The following is a 21070-nucleotide window of genomic DNA, read 5'->3' as shown; positions in this document are numbered from 1 at the left end:
AGCTTTTGTCTCAGTGTCAGACCAAATATTCTGAATATTTGAAATGGAATTCCAGTGCCACCCACTTTTTGTCTTTTTTTCATTCTTTATGTGCTATGTAATTTAAAGGCAATGTACAAATCTTAAATTAACATTTCCATTAGTTTTGACAAATGCATACTGCTGTCTAACTCACACCCCTTTCAAAATGTAGAACACACCATTCATCTCAGAAAGCTCTCTTGTGCCCCACTTTTCCTCACTCCATGCTCCCATTGAGTGCCATTGGTCTTAATTTTTTTGCCATAGATTAGCTTTGCTGGTTCTAGTGCTTCATATAAGGAAATCCACAAAAAATTACAGCTCACATCATAACGGGGAATTTTCTTTTCTCCGTAGTTTGCTAAGGGTTTTTGTCCTGGATGTGTGTATTAGATTTTATCAAATGCTTTTTTCTGTGTCAGCTGAGATAATCATATGATCTTTCTCATTTATTCTGATAATGTGGTGAATCATACCTGGCATAAATTTTATTTGGTCATAATGTATTATCCTCATTAAGCATTGTTAGACTTGACCTGCTAATATTTAAAGGTTTTTATTTCTGTATTTATGAAAGATATTTGCTATAATTTTCTTTATCTGTTATGTGCTTGTTTGGTATCAGGCTCATAGAATAAGTTTTTACATTTCCAAATATTTGGTGATCTTCTTAAGATGATGTTTTGTTATTTCTAATTTAATTCCATTATGGAATTTAAATCTGTATGATTTAAATAAATTGAAATTTATTGTGACTTGTTTTATGGATCAGCATATGGTCTGAGTATTCCATGTGCACTTGAAAAGAATTTGTGTTTTCCTGAGGTTCACCCTTCAGCCAAAGATTGAACAGACCCATGGAACAAAACCAGACTAAAGGGGCACACCAGCCCTGGGGCAGGGAGGGAAGGCAGGAAGGAACAGGAAAGCTGGTAATAGGGAACCCAGGGTTGAGAAGGGAGAGTATTGACATGTTGTGGGGTTGTTAACCAGTGTCATACAACAATGTACGTACTAACTGATGAGAAACTAGTTTGTTCTGTAAACCTATATCTAAAGTACAATTAAAAAAAAAAAAGAATGTATCTTTTGCAGTTGCTTAGTGTCATGCTTGATAAATGACAATTAGTTAAGCTGGGTAACAGTGTTGCTGAAACATTTTATGTCCTTACAGATAATGTGTCTACTTGTTTCTTTCAGTACTTTTAAATTGTTTCGTTGTGTTTTGGCTTACTTTTTTTTTAATGAGCAATCAGCTGTCATTATTACCATATTTCCACTGCATGTAACATATCTTTTTTTTTTCCTAGAAGTTTTTAAGATTTTCCTTTTTCTTAAGCAATTTAATTATTATGTATGTGGGTATAGTTTTCTTTGTATTTATGCTGTTTGGGGCTTATTGAACTTTTCGGATCTGTGGGTTTACAGTTTTCATTAAATTTGGAAAAATTTTGGTCTTCAAGTACTTTTACTGCTGTCTTTCTTCTTTCTCTGGTTTCAAGTATGTTACACTGCTTATATTGTCCTACAGGTCCTTGAGGCTCTGTTCATTTGTTGTTTTTGCTGTGGTTTTTGTACTTCTATTTGGATAGTTTCTATTGCTGTGTCTTGAAGTTTAGAGATTTTTATTTTTCCTTCTGCTCTATCCAGTCAGCAGTTAAACATATCCATTGAACTTTTCATTTCAGATAATGTATTTTTTTAGTTCTAGAATTTTCTTTTGGTTCTTTTTATAGTTTTTGTGTATCTCAAAGATTACCCAACTGTTTCCTCATTTACGTTTATGTATTCTTTCAAATCTTTGAACATGTTTATAATAAACCAGAAAACCAAACCCATTGCCACTGAGTCAATTCCGACTCATAGTGACCTTATAGGACAGAGTAGAACTGCCCCGTAGGGTTTCCAAGGAGCAGCTTGGTAAATTTGAACTGCCAGCCTTTTGGTTAGCAGCCAAGGTCTTAATCACTGTGCCACCAGAGCTCCTTTATTTCTGGGTCTGTTTCTATTAATGTGGTTGGAATTTTCCTGCTTTTTCATGTGTATAAGAATTTTAATTGCAGTCTATGCATTGTGGCTTCTATGTTATTGAGTTTCTGGATTTTGTCTTCTTGTAAGGAGTGTTGAGTTTTTATATTGGCATTCAGTTCATTTCCTTGTGGATCAGCTTGATTTTAAGCTTTGTTTTGCTATGTCTAGAATTGTCCTTTTTTTAGGGTTATAATAACCCTTCTCTAAGATATGGGTGGTACAAAGTTAAGCACTCTACTACTAGCTGAAAGGTTGGCAGTTTGACTTCACCCAGAGGTGTCCCGGAAGACCAACCTGGAAATTTGCTTCCAAAAGATCACAGCCTTGAAAACCCTATGGAGTCGCCATGAGTAGGAATCAACTTGATGGCAACTAAAAGCAACAAAATGAAGCCTTTTTTGGAGTCTGAACTGAATGCCACAGGTGATTGATCTAAAATAACTCTCCACTCTGGCTGATTGGAATTTGAGTAACTCCTAGCACTATATGACTTTCAAAATCTCCATTCAGGGTGCAGCTTCCTGGTAGTTGTTCTCTGACAGGCCTTTAGGAGTTTTGCTTTGTACGTGTGCAGCTTAGCATTCAGCTAAGGACTCAAGGGTTGCTTATTGATATTCCTGGAGCTTATTTTCTTCACAGATCCCTTTTCCTTGCTATTTCATCCCATAAATTACAGTCGCTTTTTCAGCCCTGAACTCTGATTTCTTTCTCCTTATATTGGCAAGACTTGCCATGCTTTATTTCGTTTCTCCCTGCCTGTGCTGTAGCCCTGAAAGTGTCTTTAGACAGAAGGTGAGTTTAATTGTTGAGACACTTCAGTTGTTTCCCTTTTCTCAGAGATCACAGCCCTGTGATGTCTTTGTACTACCTCTCAAAAGCAGTTGTTTCTATGTTTTTTCTACTTTGTAGATTTTATGATGAGAGAGCCAATCTACTACTAACTTTGCCATGCCTGGAAGTGGAGGTCCAGTGCCACTTAATTTTTGAATCGTGTGAGGAACTTGAGAACTATATACTCTGTATTTTATAAAGAATGGAAGAAAAAGGATAGCAAAAATATATAATTTATGTGGTTTTTATTAGAGTTAACATTTATATAATGGCTTTAGTTTATTTTTGCCGTTGGGAAGAATAGTTCACTCTGACTGTAGTATGTTGATTAATGGAATACTTAGCAATACCACTGAAGAATGCATAATTACTCCTTGATTTTCCTGTTTGATAAAAGATGATAACAACATATGCAAAGCCTTTAAGTTAGGGAAAACAATATTCTGCGTTCTCTTAGATTTATAATAAATTTGTATGTTAAATACATTATGCTGTAATTTGTGTAAATATTTTATAAATTTGAATTTGGAAATATGTCCAAATCAGCTCCATAATAATTATATCATTTAGTCAGTTATTTTTGTGACTTATTTTAAATTATAAAAATTAACTTTGATTTTCTCATAAAACTTTAAACATACCTTATTGAATACTGTGATTGTAGAGCACATATCGAAATAGGAAAATGTGTTGTATTTTTGGTGTCAGCAATTGTTTTATCTAAATGAGAATCATCTGTAACTGTGTTCTGTATCATTTCAGAATGCTGAGGCTTGGAACAATTTATCAACTTCCTATATCAGATTAAAACAGAAGTGAGTACATCAGACAAATATGAAGAACTTTGTTCCAAATTAAATAAATGAGATTCTCTCCAACTTAACACTGAAACATTGTACCTTGTTCTTTATCTTTTTCGTTTGTCCACCCATATAATTGAATTAGAATGCCTTAATATAGCCCTCTGAATTTTGAATCTACATTTTTAAGACATTTAATATATAATAAAATAAGAACTATTACTTAAAATTTGTATTTGATACTGAAGTTTTGTATCCTAAATTTGGTTAAATAATGAAAGCAAGCATGCTTTCCTTGGTCGACTCAATCGATAAGTTCTTTCTGATTGCTTGCAGTGCACTAGACAGTGTTGAGAAATGTAAATGTTATGAACCAGTGTCTTCACAAAATGTAGGTTCAAAAAATAAAATATTATACAGTATTATTTAAAATATTGATTAGCAGTATATGGGAAATATCAAATGAAAAATACAAAGAGGACTATAATGATAGCAGGTGATGTTTTTAGAGCACTTATAACATGCCAGATACTCATTTAGTCCTGTGAGAATATTAGAAGGGACAAGTTGTATGACTCTGGGTCAGAAATGCTTCTGAGAGAATGTTAGACTCAAGCAGAAATTTGAAGGATAGGTAGAAGGGACAAGGGAAAGCCTTTCAGGCAATGGGAATAATGTAATCAACTTCACAGTGACAGGAATGAATGTAGTATTTTAGGAGACAGGAAGTAAGATAGTCAAGTTATACAGTACAATGAGATCTATCATGACAGCAGTACATTGAGAGAAAAGTAAATCGGGGCCAATTGCAGACTTTCTGGTTATCTGACTAACAAGTTGAGACTATTCTGTTGGCAGTAGGAAGCCAGAGATTTCAGTGGGGGTAACTTCATGAAGAAAGAAGCTCTTTAGGAAATTGTATCTGGTGGCAGTGTGAGACAGACTAGAAAGGAAACTGGAAGCTGGGAAGCCATTTAAGAGACAGCTGTTGTAACAATCCAGGCAGGAGATAACTAGAGTGGAAAAAGAGGGGGCAGATGCCAAGCAGTTTGTAAGGGGACAATCAGCAGGGTCTTACTGCCTAGCTATAGAAAGTGAAGGAAAAGGAAGAGATGAGGATTACTGTTGCTAGGGTTTTAATTAAAGGATGTTTGTATTTCCATTTTTATTTGGTCTTATTTTCAAACTTAATTTTTCTTTGTGGAATCACAAGATATTTCTGAAGGCGTCGTTAAACTCATATTATGCTGAGATCATGAAATGCTTCCTCTGGTCTTGGCAGACAGGCTACATAAATAAAGTACTGTTTGTTTTATCCTTCCCTTCAGTAAATAATACTATGTTTTTGATTTCAGCTGATTGTGTTAAAACTCACTGGAGACCTTTTTGGGTTAAAGCAAGGGGTGGAGAAATCCCTGTCATAGTTGTAGAATGAGCTCAGTGAGTTTTTCTAGTAACCCTGAAAATTCTGTATGCAGTGAGGTTTTCGATACTGTACCTTGTCTTCCAGTCCATTAATCTTACGAATTCTGCTTTCTGTCTTACGGGTTATCCACATTATTCCTCAGCCTCCTTTAGTGCCTTTTTGTCTTCCTATAGCTCCAAGAATAGGTTTTTGTGTAAAAGCAAGGTTATAAGGTTGGAGGTAAATCACTCCTTTATTCTTGCCTTTTTACTCTTTCCTTTCTTGGCTTCTGTTCCAGACATAACTGATTATTGATTCATGAGATTGTTACTCAGAAGTAAATTATTACTGCTCCTCTCAAAAGAATCTTATCCATGCCTTAAAATGGCCTGTTTAAACTATCTCATTTATCCCTTTGGCATCACCAGGCTCTTCATTAAAGTTCCGTTTTCACTGTTTCATCTGATTGCCCTCTAGAGTTCCCTTGGAAATATTTCCCATTTTTGGATATATGTATATAGCTTTTGGAGTGCTGTATCTCTACCATGGTGGGTTTGATTAGTTAAAGATGAAACTCCTTATAAAGAAGCTATACTTACCAAAAATGAAAAAAGAATTCAATACTGCAAAAATTTTGAGGCTAGGAAATTGTGATGATTGGATGGGAGAATGTGTAAGAAAAAGGATATTCTTCTTGGTGTGAATTGCTGCTTGTTGAGTTCATTTCCAATAGGATGATTTCACTCCCATCCCCCATGTGCGTAGGAGAACTGAGGAGTCTCAGTCCACCACTGTTGAAATCAGTTGCTATTACATGGGAAGTGGTATGGGGGGAGTCAAATAGAGAAAGAAGAAAAATTCCATAGCAATTCACAGCTGAATTTGAAGATGTGTTACAGCAAGTGCGCTTCTCATTTTTAACTATAAAGGATGATGGGTCAAGGGGTAAATAAATCAGTACATTGTATAACAACTTTAGGGGAATTGTATATAGAGAATAAAAACTGTGAAGGTGAAACCGCCAAGATGCCATAGACTGAAGCACCATGGAATACCTCTGCAGCAAAGACCTGAAAAACTAAGTAAAACAGACAAATGTTGGTCCTGGGCATCAAATAAAGGAATAAAGTACTAGATCAAGCACTGAGTGGAAGAAGAAACTGATGCAGAACAGAGAACAAGGAGAGCTACAGAGTGGATGTCCCGTGCCAGCTAACACAGCACAGCTTCACCATCTTGGAGCACAGCCAGCAAGGAGTATAGGGAGACAACTTCACGGAGCTCCCAGTAGAAGATAGAACACCTGGTAACCAGAGAAACACACTTTCGAACCCCTCACCTGTCTGCCCTGTACACTGCCACCGCTGCTTCCTAATGGGCCTTGGACACTCAGCTGGAGAAACACCAGCGTACAGCCACCCTGATTCTGCCCTGCCCCCACCCACCGGCTCCTGCCACACTGCCATTTTTTTTTCTTTCTCTGTTTCCCTTGCTTCCTTTTCTTTCTCCCACCTAGCCCTGTATATCTCCTCCACCCCTTCCTGATGGGCCACACTGCCACTCAGTAAGAGTGACACTGGCTTGTAACCACCCTGGGTCTGTGCCACCCCCGCTGGAGGGCTCCCTCAACACCATTTTTTTTCTCTCTTTCCTTTTCTTCCTCTTCTTTCTCAGTCCCACCTAACCCTGTGCACCACCCCTGCCCCTTCCCAGTGGGCTGTGCCACACTACCTAGTGGGAGAGATACCACTTGCCGCCATCACAGTTTTCCCCCGCCCGCACTGGCCAGCTCCCTCAGTGCCATATTTTTTTCCCTTTTTCCCTTTCTTCCTTTGCTTTCTCCCTCCCACCTAGCCCTATGTGCCACCTCCGCCCCTTCCCCATGGGCCATGTCATGCTGCTCGGCTGGAGAGTCACTGGCCCATGGCCACACCAGGCCTGCCCTGCCCGCACCCCCTAGCTCCTGCCACTCCACCGGTTTTTTGTTTTGCTTTTTTCTCTCTATTCTTTCTCCCTCCTACCTAGCTCTACACTTTCACACATCACCTCCCTTCCAGTCGGCCCTTGCATCCACCCCCACTACCTGCCAGCCCACACCACACTGCCAAACGAACATGCAATCAATAAATAATATCTAATGTCACAGAGACAGCAGACAATATCAAAATATATAAATAAGTGGGACAAGATGGCTCCAGCAAGTGACAGAGAAATCAAAGGACCTTCTGATAGAAGAAGAGACAGTGGAACTACCTGATTTATAGATCAAAAGACTAATATTTAGGACTCTCCAAGAAATTAGGAAAGAGATCAAAGAAAACACTGGGAAAAAGTAGACAAAATCATGGAAAACACAGACAAAACCAACAAAAACAGCTAAAATCAAAGAAAACACAAAGTAGTAGAAGAAATCAGGAAAATAATACAAGAACAAAACATCAAAATTAATAAATGAATAGAAATCATACAAAAACAGCAACTAGAAAGAAAGGATAAAAAAACAAAATTTCAGAAATAGACAACTCAATGGCAAGTTTTAAGAGCAAATTTGAAACAATGAAAGACAGAATCAGTGAGATTGAAGACAAATCTATGGCTGGATGCCAACTGGAGGAAAAATCAAAGAAAAGAATGAAGAAAACTTAAGATTTATGTGGGACACAATGAGGAGCAAAATATAAGTGTGATTGGAGTTCCAGAACAGGAGGAGAAAATAGAAAACACAGAGAAGGCTGTTGCAGATTTGCTGGAAGAAAATGTTCCAAATATCAGGAAAGATAAAAAGCTGTGACCATCCAAGAAGCTCAGTGAGCCCCCTATAGGATAGACCCTTAAAAAAAGTCACCAAGACACATCATGTTCATATCTGCCAAAATCAAAAATGAAGAACCTTGAGAGAAGCCCAAGAAAAGCAAAATCACTTACAAGGGAGAAACAACAAGACTAAGTTCTGATTACTTGACAGCAACTTTTCTTTTTATGCAGACAAGAAGGCAGTGGGATGACATATATAAAACCTTTCAAGAAAAAACTGCCAACCAAGAATAATATATCTTGCAAAACTCTCTCTCAAATTCAGTGATGAAATTAGAACATTTCCAGATAAACAGAAATTAAGAAAATTCACAAAAGCCAAACCAAACTTTCAAGAAATATTAAAGGGAATCCTTCAGTTAGAGAACCAACAACATCAGACAACCACTGGAGTCTAGGACACAGGACAGAGATTCAGTAAACACAAAATCTACAATAATGAAAGAAAAGAAAATCCAAAACAAAAGGAACTCAGCACAGGACAGTAAGAGGAACAAAGAAAACATAACCACCACAACAACAACAACAAAAGCACAATATGACAGCAATAAACTCATACCCATCCATAATCACACCAAATGTAAATGGCTTAAAAGCACCCATAAAGAGAAAGAGTGGCAGCAGAATGGGTAAAAATCATGACCCATCAATATGCTGTCTATAAGAGATGCATCTTAGACACAAAGACATAAATTTATTAAAAATCAAAGGATAGGAAAAAAATATATCAAGCAACTGATAACCATAAAAGGACAGGAGTGGCAATACTAATCTCAGATAAAATAGACTTTAGGGCAAAATCAACAATAAAATACAAGAAGGGACATTAAATGATTAAAGGCACAATCCACCAAAAAGACATAACCCTAATAAATATATATATATACACCCAAAAATAGGGCACCAAGTACATAAAACAAACTCTAACAGCACTAAAAATAAAAACGGTTCCACAGTAATGGTAGGAGACTTCAACACACCACTGTCAGTAAAGGACAAAACATCTAGAAAGAAACTAAACAGAGATAGAGAATATCTAAAGGCCAAAATCAAACAACTGGACCTCTTAGACATATATAGAGCACTCCATCCAATAGCATCAAAGTATACATTCTTTTCCAATGTACATGGTACATTCATCAGAATAAACCATATTTTAGGCCACAAAGCAACCCTCGATAAAATCTAAAGCATCAAAATAACAGAAAGCATTCTCTCTGATGACAACACCATAAAAGTAGAAATCAAAACCAGGAAGAGCAAGGTTAAAAAATCAAATACATGGAAACTGAATAACACCTTGCTTCAAAACAACTCGGTAACAGAAGATATGAAAGGAGGAGTAAAAAATTCCAGGTATCAAATGAGAGTGAAAACACATCATACCAAAACCATTGGGACCTAGCAAAGGCAGTGCTCAGAGGTCAATTTATAACAATTAATGGAGACATCAAAAGAGAAGAACATGGCAAAATAAAAATGTTAACCTACAACTCAAACAAATAGAAGGAAAGCAGCAAAGGAAGCCCACAGGCACCTGAAGAAAGGAAATAATAAAGATTTGAGCAGAAGTAAATAGAGGACAGAAAAACAATAAGATTCAACAAGACCAAAAGTTGGTTATTTGAAAAGATCAACAAAATTAGCAAACCATTGGCCAAATTGAAAAAGAAAAACAGGAGAGGGAGCAAATAACCCAAATAAGAAATGAAGTGAGGGACATTACAACATAATCAACTGAAATAAAAAGGATCATAATAGAAAACCATGAAAAATTGTACTCCAACAAATTTGAGAACCGAGAGGAAATGGGGGCACAGTGGTTAAATGTTTGGCTACTAACCAAAAGTTGGCAGCTCAAATCCACCAGCCACAAGGTTGTGTCATCTGCATAACACAGACTGTTAATGAGTCTTCCTCAAATTCTGATGACCTGTTCTTCCTCATATAGTCCAGCTTCTTGAATTACTTGCTCATTATACAGATTGAATAAGTATGGTAAAAGGTACAACCCTGACGCACACCTGTCCTGACTTTAAATCACGCATCGCCTTGTTCTGTTTGAATGACTGCCTCTTGATCTATGTTCAGATTCCTCATGAGCACAGTTGAGTGTTCTAGAATTCCCATTCTTCGCAGTGTTATCCATTATTTGTTATGATCCACATAGTCGAATGTCATTGCATAGTCAATAAAACACAAGTAAACACCTTTCTTGTATTGTCTGCTTTCAGCCAGGATCCATCTGACATCAGCAATGATATCCTTAGTTCCATGCCTTCTTCTGAATCCAGCTTGAATTTCTGGCAGTTCCCTGTCGATTTACTGCTGTAATCACTTAAATGATCTTGGGCAAATTTATCGTTCAATATTTCCCACATTCGGTTGGATCATCATTCTTGGGAACAGGCATAAATATGGATCTCTTCCAGTCAGTTGGCCTGGTAGCCCTCTTCCAGATTTCTTGTCATAGACGAGTGAGCACTTCCAGAGCTGCATCTGTTTGTTGAAAACATCTCAGTTGGTCCTAGAGCCTCGTTTTTTGCCAGTGTCTTCAGTTCAGCTTGGACTTCTTCATATGCTGCCTCCTGAAGTGATTGAATGTCGACCAGTTCTTTTTGGTTCAGTGACTCTGTGTATTCATTCCATCTTCTTTTGATGCATCCTGCCTCCTTCAGTATTTTGCCCATAGAATCATTCACTATTGCAACTCGCAGCTTGAATTTTTTCTTCAGTTCTTTCAGTTTGAGAAATGCCAAGTGTGTTCTTCCCTTTTGGTTTTCTAACTCCAGGTCTTTACACATGTCATTATAATACTTTACTTTGGCAGTTCTCTGTTGATGTACTGCTGCAACAACTTTTGAATGATCTTCAGCAAAATTTTACTTTCATGTGGTATCAGTGACATTGTTTGATAATTTCCACATTCTGTTGAATCACCTTTCTTTGAAATGGGCACAAATACGGATCTCTTCCATTCAGTTGGCCAGGGTAGCTGTCTTCCAAATTTCTGGGCGTAAACGAGTGAGCACCTCCAACGTTGCATCCATTTGGTATATATATATATACTTCTGTTAATTTCCACAATACTTGATAGTTTTTTTTTTTTTTATGAAACATCTCTTGGTCTTAATTATCTTCTGTTTCTAGTGCTTGTCTTAGTAATAGACGGTTTTTCTTTTTTCACCCTATCAAGTTGGTCTTACCTTTTACTCTGAAAATTTTGATTACCATATTTATTGTTCCAGTTAGGACTTATGCTCCATCTTCCACCTCTGCATTTGATAATACAGCCTTACTATTTTATTTCTTACAATCTTGCATGTTTATGTAATTGAATACCCACAAATCTGATTGGTTTAATTCTTTACTTTTGGTTTAGTTTTTATTTCAAAATGACTTTGTCCCTCATCTTCTTTTTTGCTTAATTAAAAGCAAATATCTGATGATTTGATGGGATAAAAGCTTGTTCTTCCACTGTACTCATTTTTCTTTTTCTTTTTTTTTCCTCAATGGATACTTTAATAGTCGCTCCTTGTTGAGAACAAGAGAGGTGGGACTGTAACATTGCATGTGGAGAGGATAAGGTAGGCGAGAGAACAGTCTTCTTGGGAACGAGTGGTCATAGAGGACACAGAGACAGATCTTCTATGTAACAAATTAGCACTGTATACTTGGCCTTTATTTGGTTAAACTCTCATTTTAAGAAAGTGGAACTTTTTGATTTATTTAAGATTAGGAATGAGGCTTTTGAAATGTGAAATAATGTTTCTAGTCTAACAAAATTCCTGTAAGAGGTTAGAAATAAAATAATTCCTCTCACCTTCATGCCCTCCTACCCAATCACTTACCCTTATTGTGAATATTTTGTACCAAAATTTTTAAAAAGCCTTGATTTTTTAATATTCATTTGTCTTGCCCCCAAAAGTATTCTACTATTTATCCAACTCTGTGGCCCAGTTTTGGATTTAGAACAGTCCAAACTTCTGCCAATTTGATGGCATGCCTTTATACCTAAGAAACTAAATAATGAACCAAATACAAACTAAATAGTGAACCAAATACAAAACAAAATACAAACTAAGCCAACCCTGAACTTCAGTATTTCCTACAGTTGTTGAACTCAGTTTAAAACTAATGTCAAAATACTACCTGAACTGATGCTGAATGAAAAAATTAGTGGATAGTTGCTGAGAGGGTAAATGATAATTTGAGTATAGGAAATATTTTGAGAAGATTCAGAGTGGTTTAGACTGTAAATGATACTCACATATAAAATAATGTTACCAGTAAGTAGATTAGGCTATGTATGCTACAGGATCTGTTAAACTGAATTTTGTAGGACAATTTTAGATGGTTTCGGGTTGTTTGGTCCTCTAATTCTGCTTTTTAGCAAGAATGATTAAGGACTGATAGGCAGTCTACGTTAATATTTTATACACTTAACTGTTTGTTTTTTTTTTTTAAATAAAAAACTCATTGTTGCTTTCTTTAATATTTTACTTTTAATAGAGTAAAAGCTTTTAGGACTTTACAAGAAGCACTCAAGTGCAACTATGAACACTGGCAGATCTGGGAGAACTACATCCTTACCAGCACAGATGTTGGAGAGTTCTCAGAAGCCATTAAAGCTTACCACCGGCTCTTGGACTTAAGGGACAAATACAAAGATATTCAGGTGGTATATACATATGTTACTAATTCAGTTTGTGTTTGGTATTCATACTTGATTATATTATATAAATTGTTTCCTTGAGTGTACACAGAAAATTTTGTTAAACACCAGTAAAATATAGAGTGCTTTTGCTCTTTTTTTTTGGTTGCATATTAATTATCTCTGATATTTCTTATCAGATGTGTTTGTGCAGTAGTAATCTAAATTTTGTCTTTACTGTGACTTGATCATAAAAATATAGTGTGTATATATATGTATATATGTGTGTGTGTGTATATATATATATATGTATATATATATATACACACACACACATCCAGTTAGCTTGCAAAAACTAAATAGAATGCTGTTTGTGTTACTTATTACTTTGGGTATCTCAGTGTGTTCTGTGAATTACAGTGTTAAGTGCTATCAAGTTCATTCTGACTCATAGTGACCTCACGTACAACAGAATGAAATGCTGCCCAGTGAATTACAATAGCTAGCCTAAATCCCATATTCATTCATTCGTTCATTCATAGAGCAAAATTTATTGTATTCTTTCAGAAGGTGTGAACAATAGAAATGAAGATTAACATTTTCTTTGCAATATTTAATGAAATAACCCTCTTCTTGGTGAGCTGAAGTCTGAACTGGCTGACTCTAACACAGTACAGAAAATACTGTATTTTATCAGAGAGTATGGGAAATTTGAAACCACTGCGTTTGTCATCCAATCCAGTGGATCTTTTGGGCTTAATCGTGGTTGAAGATGGTATGCAAAGATAGCAGTATGCTAGAGCTTAGAGGTTACAAAGTCAGGGGGCTACAAAATTTAACATTTTATTTGTAGTAGTCAGTATATGCCTTTTAAAATCATGAATTTGGAATTATCACAAACCAGAAAAAGTGTCTAATATATGATAGTACCTTACTACTAGTATCTGTACTCCAGCTGTTCCAAAATTTAGCTTATCTGGGCCTGTCTTACAGTCCCAACCCTTGATCTGTATGCATGTGTGGCAAGCTCAGATATATAATTGGCTTAATTACTTTAAGGCTCAGGTTCTGGGCAATTCACTTAAAAGATCTGTGGCTTTAAGTCCAATCATATATTCACTTGCAAGAGCTATATTGACCCCTTCAAGTATTTTTTTTTTTTTTTTGCTGTTTCTATTATGCATTGAACATCTATTATAGAAAGAAAGGACTTGAATTTTAAAGTGTAAAGATCCATTAAGTGTGGATGGAGGCATAGCAGAATTTTTATATCCCAGAAAGGATAGGAGACCTAGTAAATCTGTTTGTCCTATTCACAGAGGTAAACTTCACCATTGAGGTAAGTCTTTCTCTTCTGCACATAGTCCCTTGGCAACAGATACTAATGAGGCTCAGGAGAGATCACAATATGTTGCTGAATCTCTGAGGATGGGACAGAAGATTACCAAGTGTTTACCTCTTGTTCACTTCAACTGTAATTTTTAAGAAGACCCTGCTTTACTGAGGAAGTTTTCTGAAGCCTGTTTCTTTTTAGAAACAGTGATATTGAAAATAATTTATATTGGCAATATGTTCATATTACACTTCAAATAAATTCTGTTGTACTTGCTTTCACATTAAAAAAAACTGCATGAAACACTCAAATCCAACACTCATCATTTAGACAGCGCCACTGGGTCACTTCCGGCATTAGTTAGAGGTGTCCTCTAGGGCCGAGATGAATAAACTTAGACACCAAATCTGAAAGGAGCGTGAAACTCTGGACGGGGTGATCTCCAAGATGTTGATCTGCTTTTCCACTCTACTGGTATTGCTGTAGCTGCTGTCTGTGTAGTCCTTTCCTGAATTGTCTTAACATTAGCTTCCATGGTCATTCTTATCCCACTAATCTCCTGTCATATGCCTCCAATTTCTAATTTCTAATTGGCCTGCTTTTTTTCCTGATGTGAGTGGGATTTCCCCTCTCAGTCCATATTTTAACTCACAATAGGTTTTCAAATCTGCTAAGGATTAGAAACAATGGCTAACCAGACTGGCTGATTTTTTTGGATCTTGAGAAAATCTTGATCATCCTTTTATGCTTGGCACTGTGGGGCTTGTTTTTTATAAGGAACTCAGAGGGCTAAGTCTAGATTTCCATCCCCTTCCTCCTGTAAGAGATGGACTTCTGTAGGTTATGGTGCATAAGCATGAAAGGGAAAAACTTTTCTGTTTCATCTCTCATTTATTCTCCCCTGCTTTCCAGGACCCGTGGAGCAAGCCAAAGGGTATCCTATTTTGCTGATAGTTTTTCTCACCACAGCCCTGTGAGATAGATGTGTACTATCATAAGCTGTCTGTCTCTGCGATGCAGGTTTTTAAACCAGTACATTTCCTAAGAGGAATATGGACAATTAAAATGAGCAGAGGAGAAGTAGGAAGAGAAGGGAGGGAGGGAGGGAGAAACAAAGAAGGTGCTTTTCATCTTAGCCTTCTGTTTTCTGCCTTTCCCCATATTTAGACTCTTTTCCTCTTCTATGATTCCTGAAGCAAGGTGGTCAGATATCTCTCAAGACCATTGATTTTATGTAAATGTGATTCAGGTCTCTATTTAGTACCCAAGACCTCCAATTACTACATTTAAAAAATCTGTACTCCCCTCACTCCCAGCTTTAAGGAAACTAGCAATATTAAACAAAATAACTGTTCAAAGATTGTTTTGAAAAGCTGTTATTTCTACATCATGAAGTTATAAAATTATCAAGATACTGCTGATTCTAGTTGATTTAAATAGTTGTATCAAGTATGCCAAATCTTGCTAACTCATACCTGAAAGGCCATGTGTTTCAAAAGAGAAGATAAAATGAAACAGTTGATTTATGGAAGATGATGATTTAGATTAAAATAGTTTCAGCCTTGATAATTCCAGTCTCCTACAATTACAATAATAGGTGAAAATGTATTGGAGAATTTCAGTGAAGATTTTCACCACCACCCCCAGTTTAGGAGTCTCATTCACGCAAATATTTAGATAATACTGTTGTACTTGAATATCTGACATTGGGAGTAAAATATTTATAGTCACAGTGGTAGATATCAATGGGGATGACTCTAGCAAAAATAACTTCAGTATAATTAGTGGATTCTAAAGTTGAACTTTCAGTTGTTGATTTTGCATGCTGCCTACCAAATATGCATGTGAAATCTGTACAATGAATAAGGAAGACCAAAGAAGAATTGATGCCTTCGAATTGTGATGTTGGAGAAGAATATTGAATATACCATGGACTGCCAAAAGAATGAACAAATCTGTCTTGGAAGAAATGCAACCAGAATGCTCCTTGGGAGCAAGGATGGCGAGACTACGTCTCACGTACTTTGGATGTGTTGTCAGAAGGGATCAATCCCTGGAAAAGGACCTCATGCTTGGTAAAGTAGGGGGTCAGTGAAAAAGAGGGAGACCCTCAACAAAATGGATTGTCACAGTGGCTGCAACAATGGGCTCAAGCATAACAGGGATTGTGGGGATGGCTCAGGACTGGGCAGTGTTTCGTTTTTTTGTACGTAGGGTTGCTATGGGTCAGAATCCACTCAACAGCACCTAAGAAAAATAGCTACCAAATAAAGTTTTCCCTGGAATTTTTAAGAATGCTTGTTTAGAAATCTTTCAGGAGGCTTCCCTGCGAAAAGAGCCCTGGTGGTGCAGTGGTTAAAGAGCTTGGCAGCCAACCAAAAGGTTGGCTGTCAAATTCACCAGCTGCTGCTTGGAAACCATATAGGGCAGTTCTACTGTGTCTTGTAGAATCACTATGAGTTGGAATTGACTCTGTGGCAACAGGTTTGGTTTGGTTTGGTTTTTTCCCTAAGAAAGAATAAAGGACCCAAATAATGATTTTTATTCTGACTAATTACTCAGTCCTCAGTTGATTCAAATAATTTCGAAGTAGAAATATATTCTTTTTAAGTTTTTAATGAAGAACTATAAAGGAAGCAAAGCTTAATTAATATAAAGAATAGCATTGGATTATATTTTTTTAATTTATCCAGCCTCAGTTCTGAATGCATGAAGATGCATTTTGAGTTTTTTTTTTAAGAAAAAACAAAAAGACACTTAAAATGTTTCTCCCAGCAAGGAATTAGATATTTTTATTTAACTTTTATCTTAAATGCATTTTCAAGCACATTTAGTGGTCATGTTCATAGCTTCTCACTCCTTCCATGTAATCTAATAACAGGACATTTTTACCCATAGCAAAATTTTAATTTTTTTTAGTCCTTTACCTGTTTGGTGCAGTGGTTAAAGCTTGGCTGCTAACCAAATGGAGCCCAGGTGGCGCTGTGGTAGGCATTCAGCTGCAGTTCAAATCCACCAGCAGCTCTTGGGAAACATTGTAGGCAGTTCTACTCTGTACAATAGGGTTGCTATGAGTTGGAATCGACTCAACAGCAATGGGTTTTGGTTTTGGTTTACCTGTTTGGTGCCGTGGTTAAAAGCTGGGCTGCTAACCAAAAAGGTCAGCAGTTCAAATTCGCCAGCTATTTTTTGGAAATTTTTTTTTATGCGGTAGTTCTACTCTGTCCTATAGGGTCACTGTGAGTCAGAATCAACTTGTCGGCAGTGGGTTTGGTTTTTTGTTTTTACCTGTTAGAACATAGTAGTTAACAACTTAAGTGAAAATTTACCTTCCTAGAGGAAATTTTTTTAATTTAGTTTAAATTCAAGGCCAGTTAATATTTTAGTCTCTTCCCCCCCCCCCCAGATTCTTCCTTTTCTCCTCAATTTCAGGATATGAAGCAAATGTCCTTTTGTACAATAGTACTTCATCTGAGCATGAATATTTCCATGAGTTTGAAAGTAGTTTCTATGAGAAGTTTATTATTTGTAGAATCAATTGAAGGTGGCATGTTTGATTTTTCAAATATTTGTGTTTTCGGTGAAAGTTTACACAGAAAATTAGGTTTCCATTTAGCAGTTTCCACACAAATCGTTCAGTGACATTGGTTATATTTTTGACAGTGTGTCAACGATTCTCATTATTTCCATTCTAGTTCTCCTGTTTCCTATATTCTAATTTCCCTGCCCGCTTATCTTCTCATGTTTGCTTTAGAGTTATTATTGACCCTTTGGTCTCATATAGATGATTTATGTATATGTGCGCACACACTTTAGGTGAAGGTTTACAGAGCAAATTAGTTTCCTATTCAATAGTTTATACACAAATTGTTCCATGACATTCCTTGCAATCTCTGCAAGTTTAGAGCCCAAGTTAATTTTTCATACAAAAAATTATACATATATTGTGACATTAGATGTAGTCCCCACAATGTGACAGCACACTCCCCCTTTTCACCCCGGATTCCATGTGTCCATTAAACCAGTTCCTGTCCCTTCCTGCCTTCTCATCCTGCCTCCAGACAGGGCCTCCCATTTGGTCTTGTGTATCTGATTAAACCGAGAAGAAGAAGCACACTCCTCACGTGTATTATTTTTTGTTTTATAGTCCTGTCCAATCTTTGTTTGAAGAGTGGGCTTTGGGAATGGCTTCAGTTCTGAGTTAACAGAGTGTCCAGGGGCCATAGTTGCGGGGGTTCCTCCACTCTCTGTCAGAAAACTAAGTCCGGTCACTTTAAGTGATTTTGAGTTATTTTCTACATTTTTCTCCTGCCCTGTCCAGGACTCTCTGTTGTGTTCCCTGTCAGGGCAGTCATTGGTAGTAGCCAGGCACCATCTAGTTCTTCTGCTCTCAGGCAGGTGGATTCTCTGGCTTTTGCAGTCTTTTGGTCTCTTGGACCAATATTTTCCTTGTGTTGTTGGTTTTCTTTATTCTCCTTTGCTCCAAGTGGTATGGGACCGATTGATGCATCTTAAATGGCCACTCGCAAGTTTTTAAGACCCCAGATGCCCCTCACCAAAGTGGGACACAGAATGTTTTCTTAATAAACTTTGTTATGTTAATTGATCTAGAAACTATGGTCCCCATGCCCCAGACCCAGCTCCTCTGCCCCTCAAAGTGTTTAGATGTATCCAGAAAATTTCTGTGCTTTTGCTTTAGTACAGTTGTGCTGACTGCCCCTGTATTGTGTATTGTCCTTCTCTTCACTGAAGTTGATCCTTGTCTACTATCTAGTTAGTGGATTCCCCTCCCGCTACCTCCCCACCCTCGTAACCTTTTCATGAGTTCTTGTAATAGTGGTCTCATACAATATTTGTCCTTTTGTGTCTGATTTCATTATCCCTCCAGATTCATCCACGTTCTGAGATGTTTCATGGATTCATCATTGTTCTTAACTGTTGTATAGTATTCCATTGTATGTATGTACCTTAATTTGTTTTATCAGTTCATCTGTTGCTAGGTACCTAGGTTGTTTCCATCTTTTTGCTATTGTGAATAGTGCTGCAAAGAACATTGGCGTGCATGTGTTTACTTGTGTGACGTCTCTTATTTTTCTAGGATATATTCCTAGGAGTGGGATTGCTGGATCGTATGGTACTTCTATTTCTAGCTTTTTAAGGAAGCCCCAAATCGTTTTCCAAAGTGGCTGTACCACTTTAAATTCCCACCAGCGGTGCATAAGAGTTCCAGTCTCTCCACAAGCTCTCTAGTATTTATTATTTTATGTTTTTTGGATTAGTGCAAGCCTTGTTGGGGTGAGATGCTATCTCATTGTAGTTTTGATTTGCATTTCTCTAATGGCTAATGAGCATGAGCATTTTCTTCTGTATCTGTTAGCTACCTGAATGTCTACTTTGGTGAAGTGTCTGTTCATATATTTTGCCCATTTTTTAATTGGGTCGTTTGTCTTTTTGTTGTTGAGGTGTTGCAATGTCTTGTAGATTTTAGAGATCAGACCATTATCGGATATGTCATAGCCAAAAATTTTTTTTCCCGGTCTAAAGGTTCTCTTTTTACTCTTTTGATGAAATCTTTTGACGAACATAAGTGTTTGATTTTAGGAGCTCCCAGTGATCTAGTTTCTCTTCTGATGTTTGTGCATTGTTATGGTTTGTATATGATTTGTGCCATGTATTAGGGCCCCTAGCATTGTCCCTGCTTTTCCTTTCATGATCTTTATTGTTTTAGGTTTTATATTTTAGGTCTTTGATACATTTGAGTTAGTTTTTGTGCATGGAGTGAGATATGAGTCCTGTTTCAGTTTTTTGCAGATGGATATCCAGTTATACCAGCACCACTTGTTAAAGAGACTGTCTTTTCCTCATTTAACGGACTTTGGGCCTTTGTCAAATATCAGTTACTCATAGGTGGGTGGGTTTACGTCTGGGTTCTCAGTTCTGTGCCATTGGTCTGTGAATCTGTTGTTGTACCAGTACCAGGCAGTTTTGACTACCGTGGTGGTATAATAGGTTCTAAAATCAGGAGTGTGACGACTCCCACTTTGTTCTTCTTCTTCAGTAATGCTTTACTTATCCGGGGCCTCTTCCCTTTCCATATGAAGTTGGTGATTTGTTTCTTCATCTTGTTAAAAAATGCCGTTGGAATTTGGATAGGAATTGCATTGTATCTGTAGATAGCTTTGAATAGAATTGACATGTTCACAATTTTGAGTCATACTGTCCCTGAGCATAGTATGTTTTTCCACTTATGTATATGTCTTTTGGTTTCTTGCAGTAGTATTTTGTAGTTTTCTTTCTATAGGTCTTTTATGTCTCTGGTTAGATTTATCCCTAAGTACTTTATCTTCTGGAAACCCTGGTGGCATAGTGGTTAAGAGCTATGGCTGCTAACCAAAAGTTCGGCAATTTGAATCTACCAGGTCCTCCTTGGAAACCCTCTGAGACAGTTATACTCTATCCTATAGGGTCTTGGGGGCTGTTGTAAATGGTATTAATTTGATAATGTTCTTTTTGAAGTTTTCTTTGTTGGTATGGAAGAATCATATATATGTTAATCTTGTTTCCTGATACTTTGCTGAAATCCTCTATTAGTTCCAGTAGTTTTCTTGTGGATTCTTTGGGGTTTTCTGTGATTAAGATCATATCATCTGCAAGTAGGGATACTTTTACTTCTTCCGTACAAATTTGGATGCCTTTTATGTCTTTTTCTTGCTTTATTGCTCTGGCTAGGACCTCCAGAACAATGGTGAATAAGAATGGTGATAAAGGGCATCCGTGTCTGGTTACCATTCTCAAGGGGGATGCTTTCAGTCTCTCTGTTTAGAATGATGTTGGCTGTTGGCTTTGTATAAATGTCATTTATTATGTTGAGAAATTTCCCTTCTATACCTATTTTGCTGATAGTTTTTACCAGAAATGGGTGTTGGACTTTGTGAAATGCCTTTTCTGCATCAGTTGATAAGATCATGTGGTTCTTATCTTTTGTTCTTTTTATGTGATGGATTACATTGATTGATTTTCTAATGTTGAACCATCCCTGCATACCTAGTATGAATCCCACTTGGTCATGATGAGTTTTTTTTTTTGATATGCTGAATTCTATTGGCTAGAATTTTGTGGAGGACTTTTGCATCTATGTTCATGAGGGAGATTGGTCTGTAATTTTCTTTTTTGTGGTGTCT

The 21070-nt window shown here is 36.9% G+C and overlaps 1 protein-coding gene across 6 annotated transcripts in view; it reads left to right on the top strand.

Annotated features, from left to right (window-relative positions):
- TTC27 (tetratricopeptide repeat domain 27) overlaps positions 1–21070 on the top strand; it is a 301004-nt gene that overhangs the window by 248149 nt on the left and 31785 nt on the right. For all 6 annotated transcript variants that reach the window (XM_064277232.1, XM_064277231.1, XM_064277230.1 and 3 more), the window contains 2 exons: positions 3646–3698; positions 12415–12580. In XM_064277232.1, coding sequence (XP_064133302.1) covers positions 3646–3698; positions 12415–12580 — 219 coding nt within the window. The remainder of the gene's footprint in view (positions 1–3645; positions 3699–12414; positions 12581–21070) is intronic.

The sequence above is a fragment of the Loxodonta africana genome, chromosome 26 (assembly GCF_030014295.1).
Source record: "Loxodonta africana isolate mLoxAfr1 chromosome 26, mLoxAfr1.hap2, whole genome shotgun sequence".
Lineage (NCBI taxonomy): Eukaryota > Metazoa > Chordata > Mammalia > Proboscidea > Elephantidae > Loxodonta > Loxodonta africana.
Note: the sequence above shows the minus strand (reverse complement) of the source record. Positions and strands in the feature narration are given on the sequence as shown.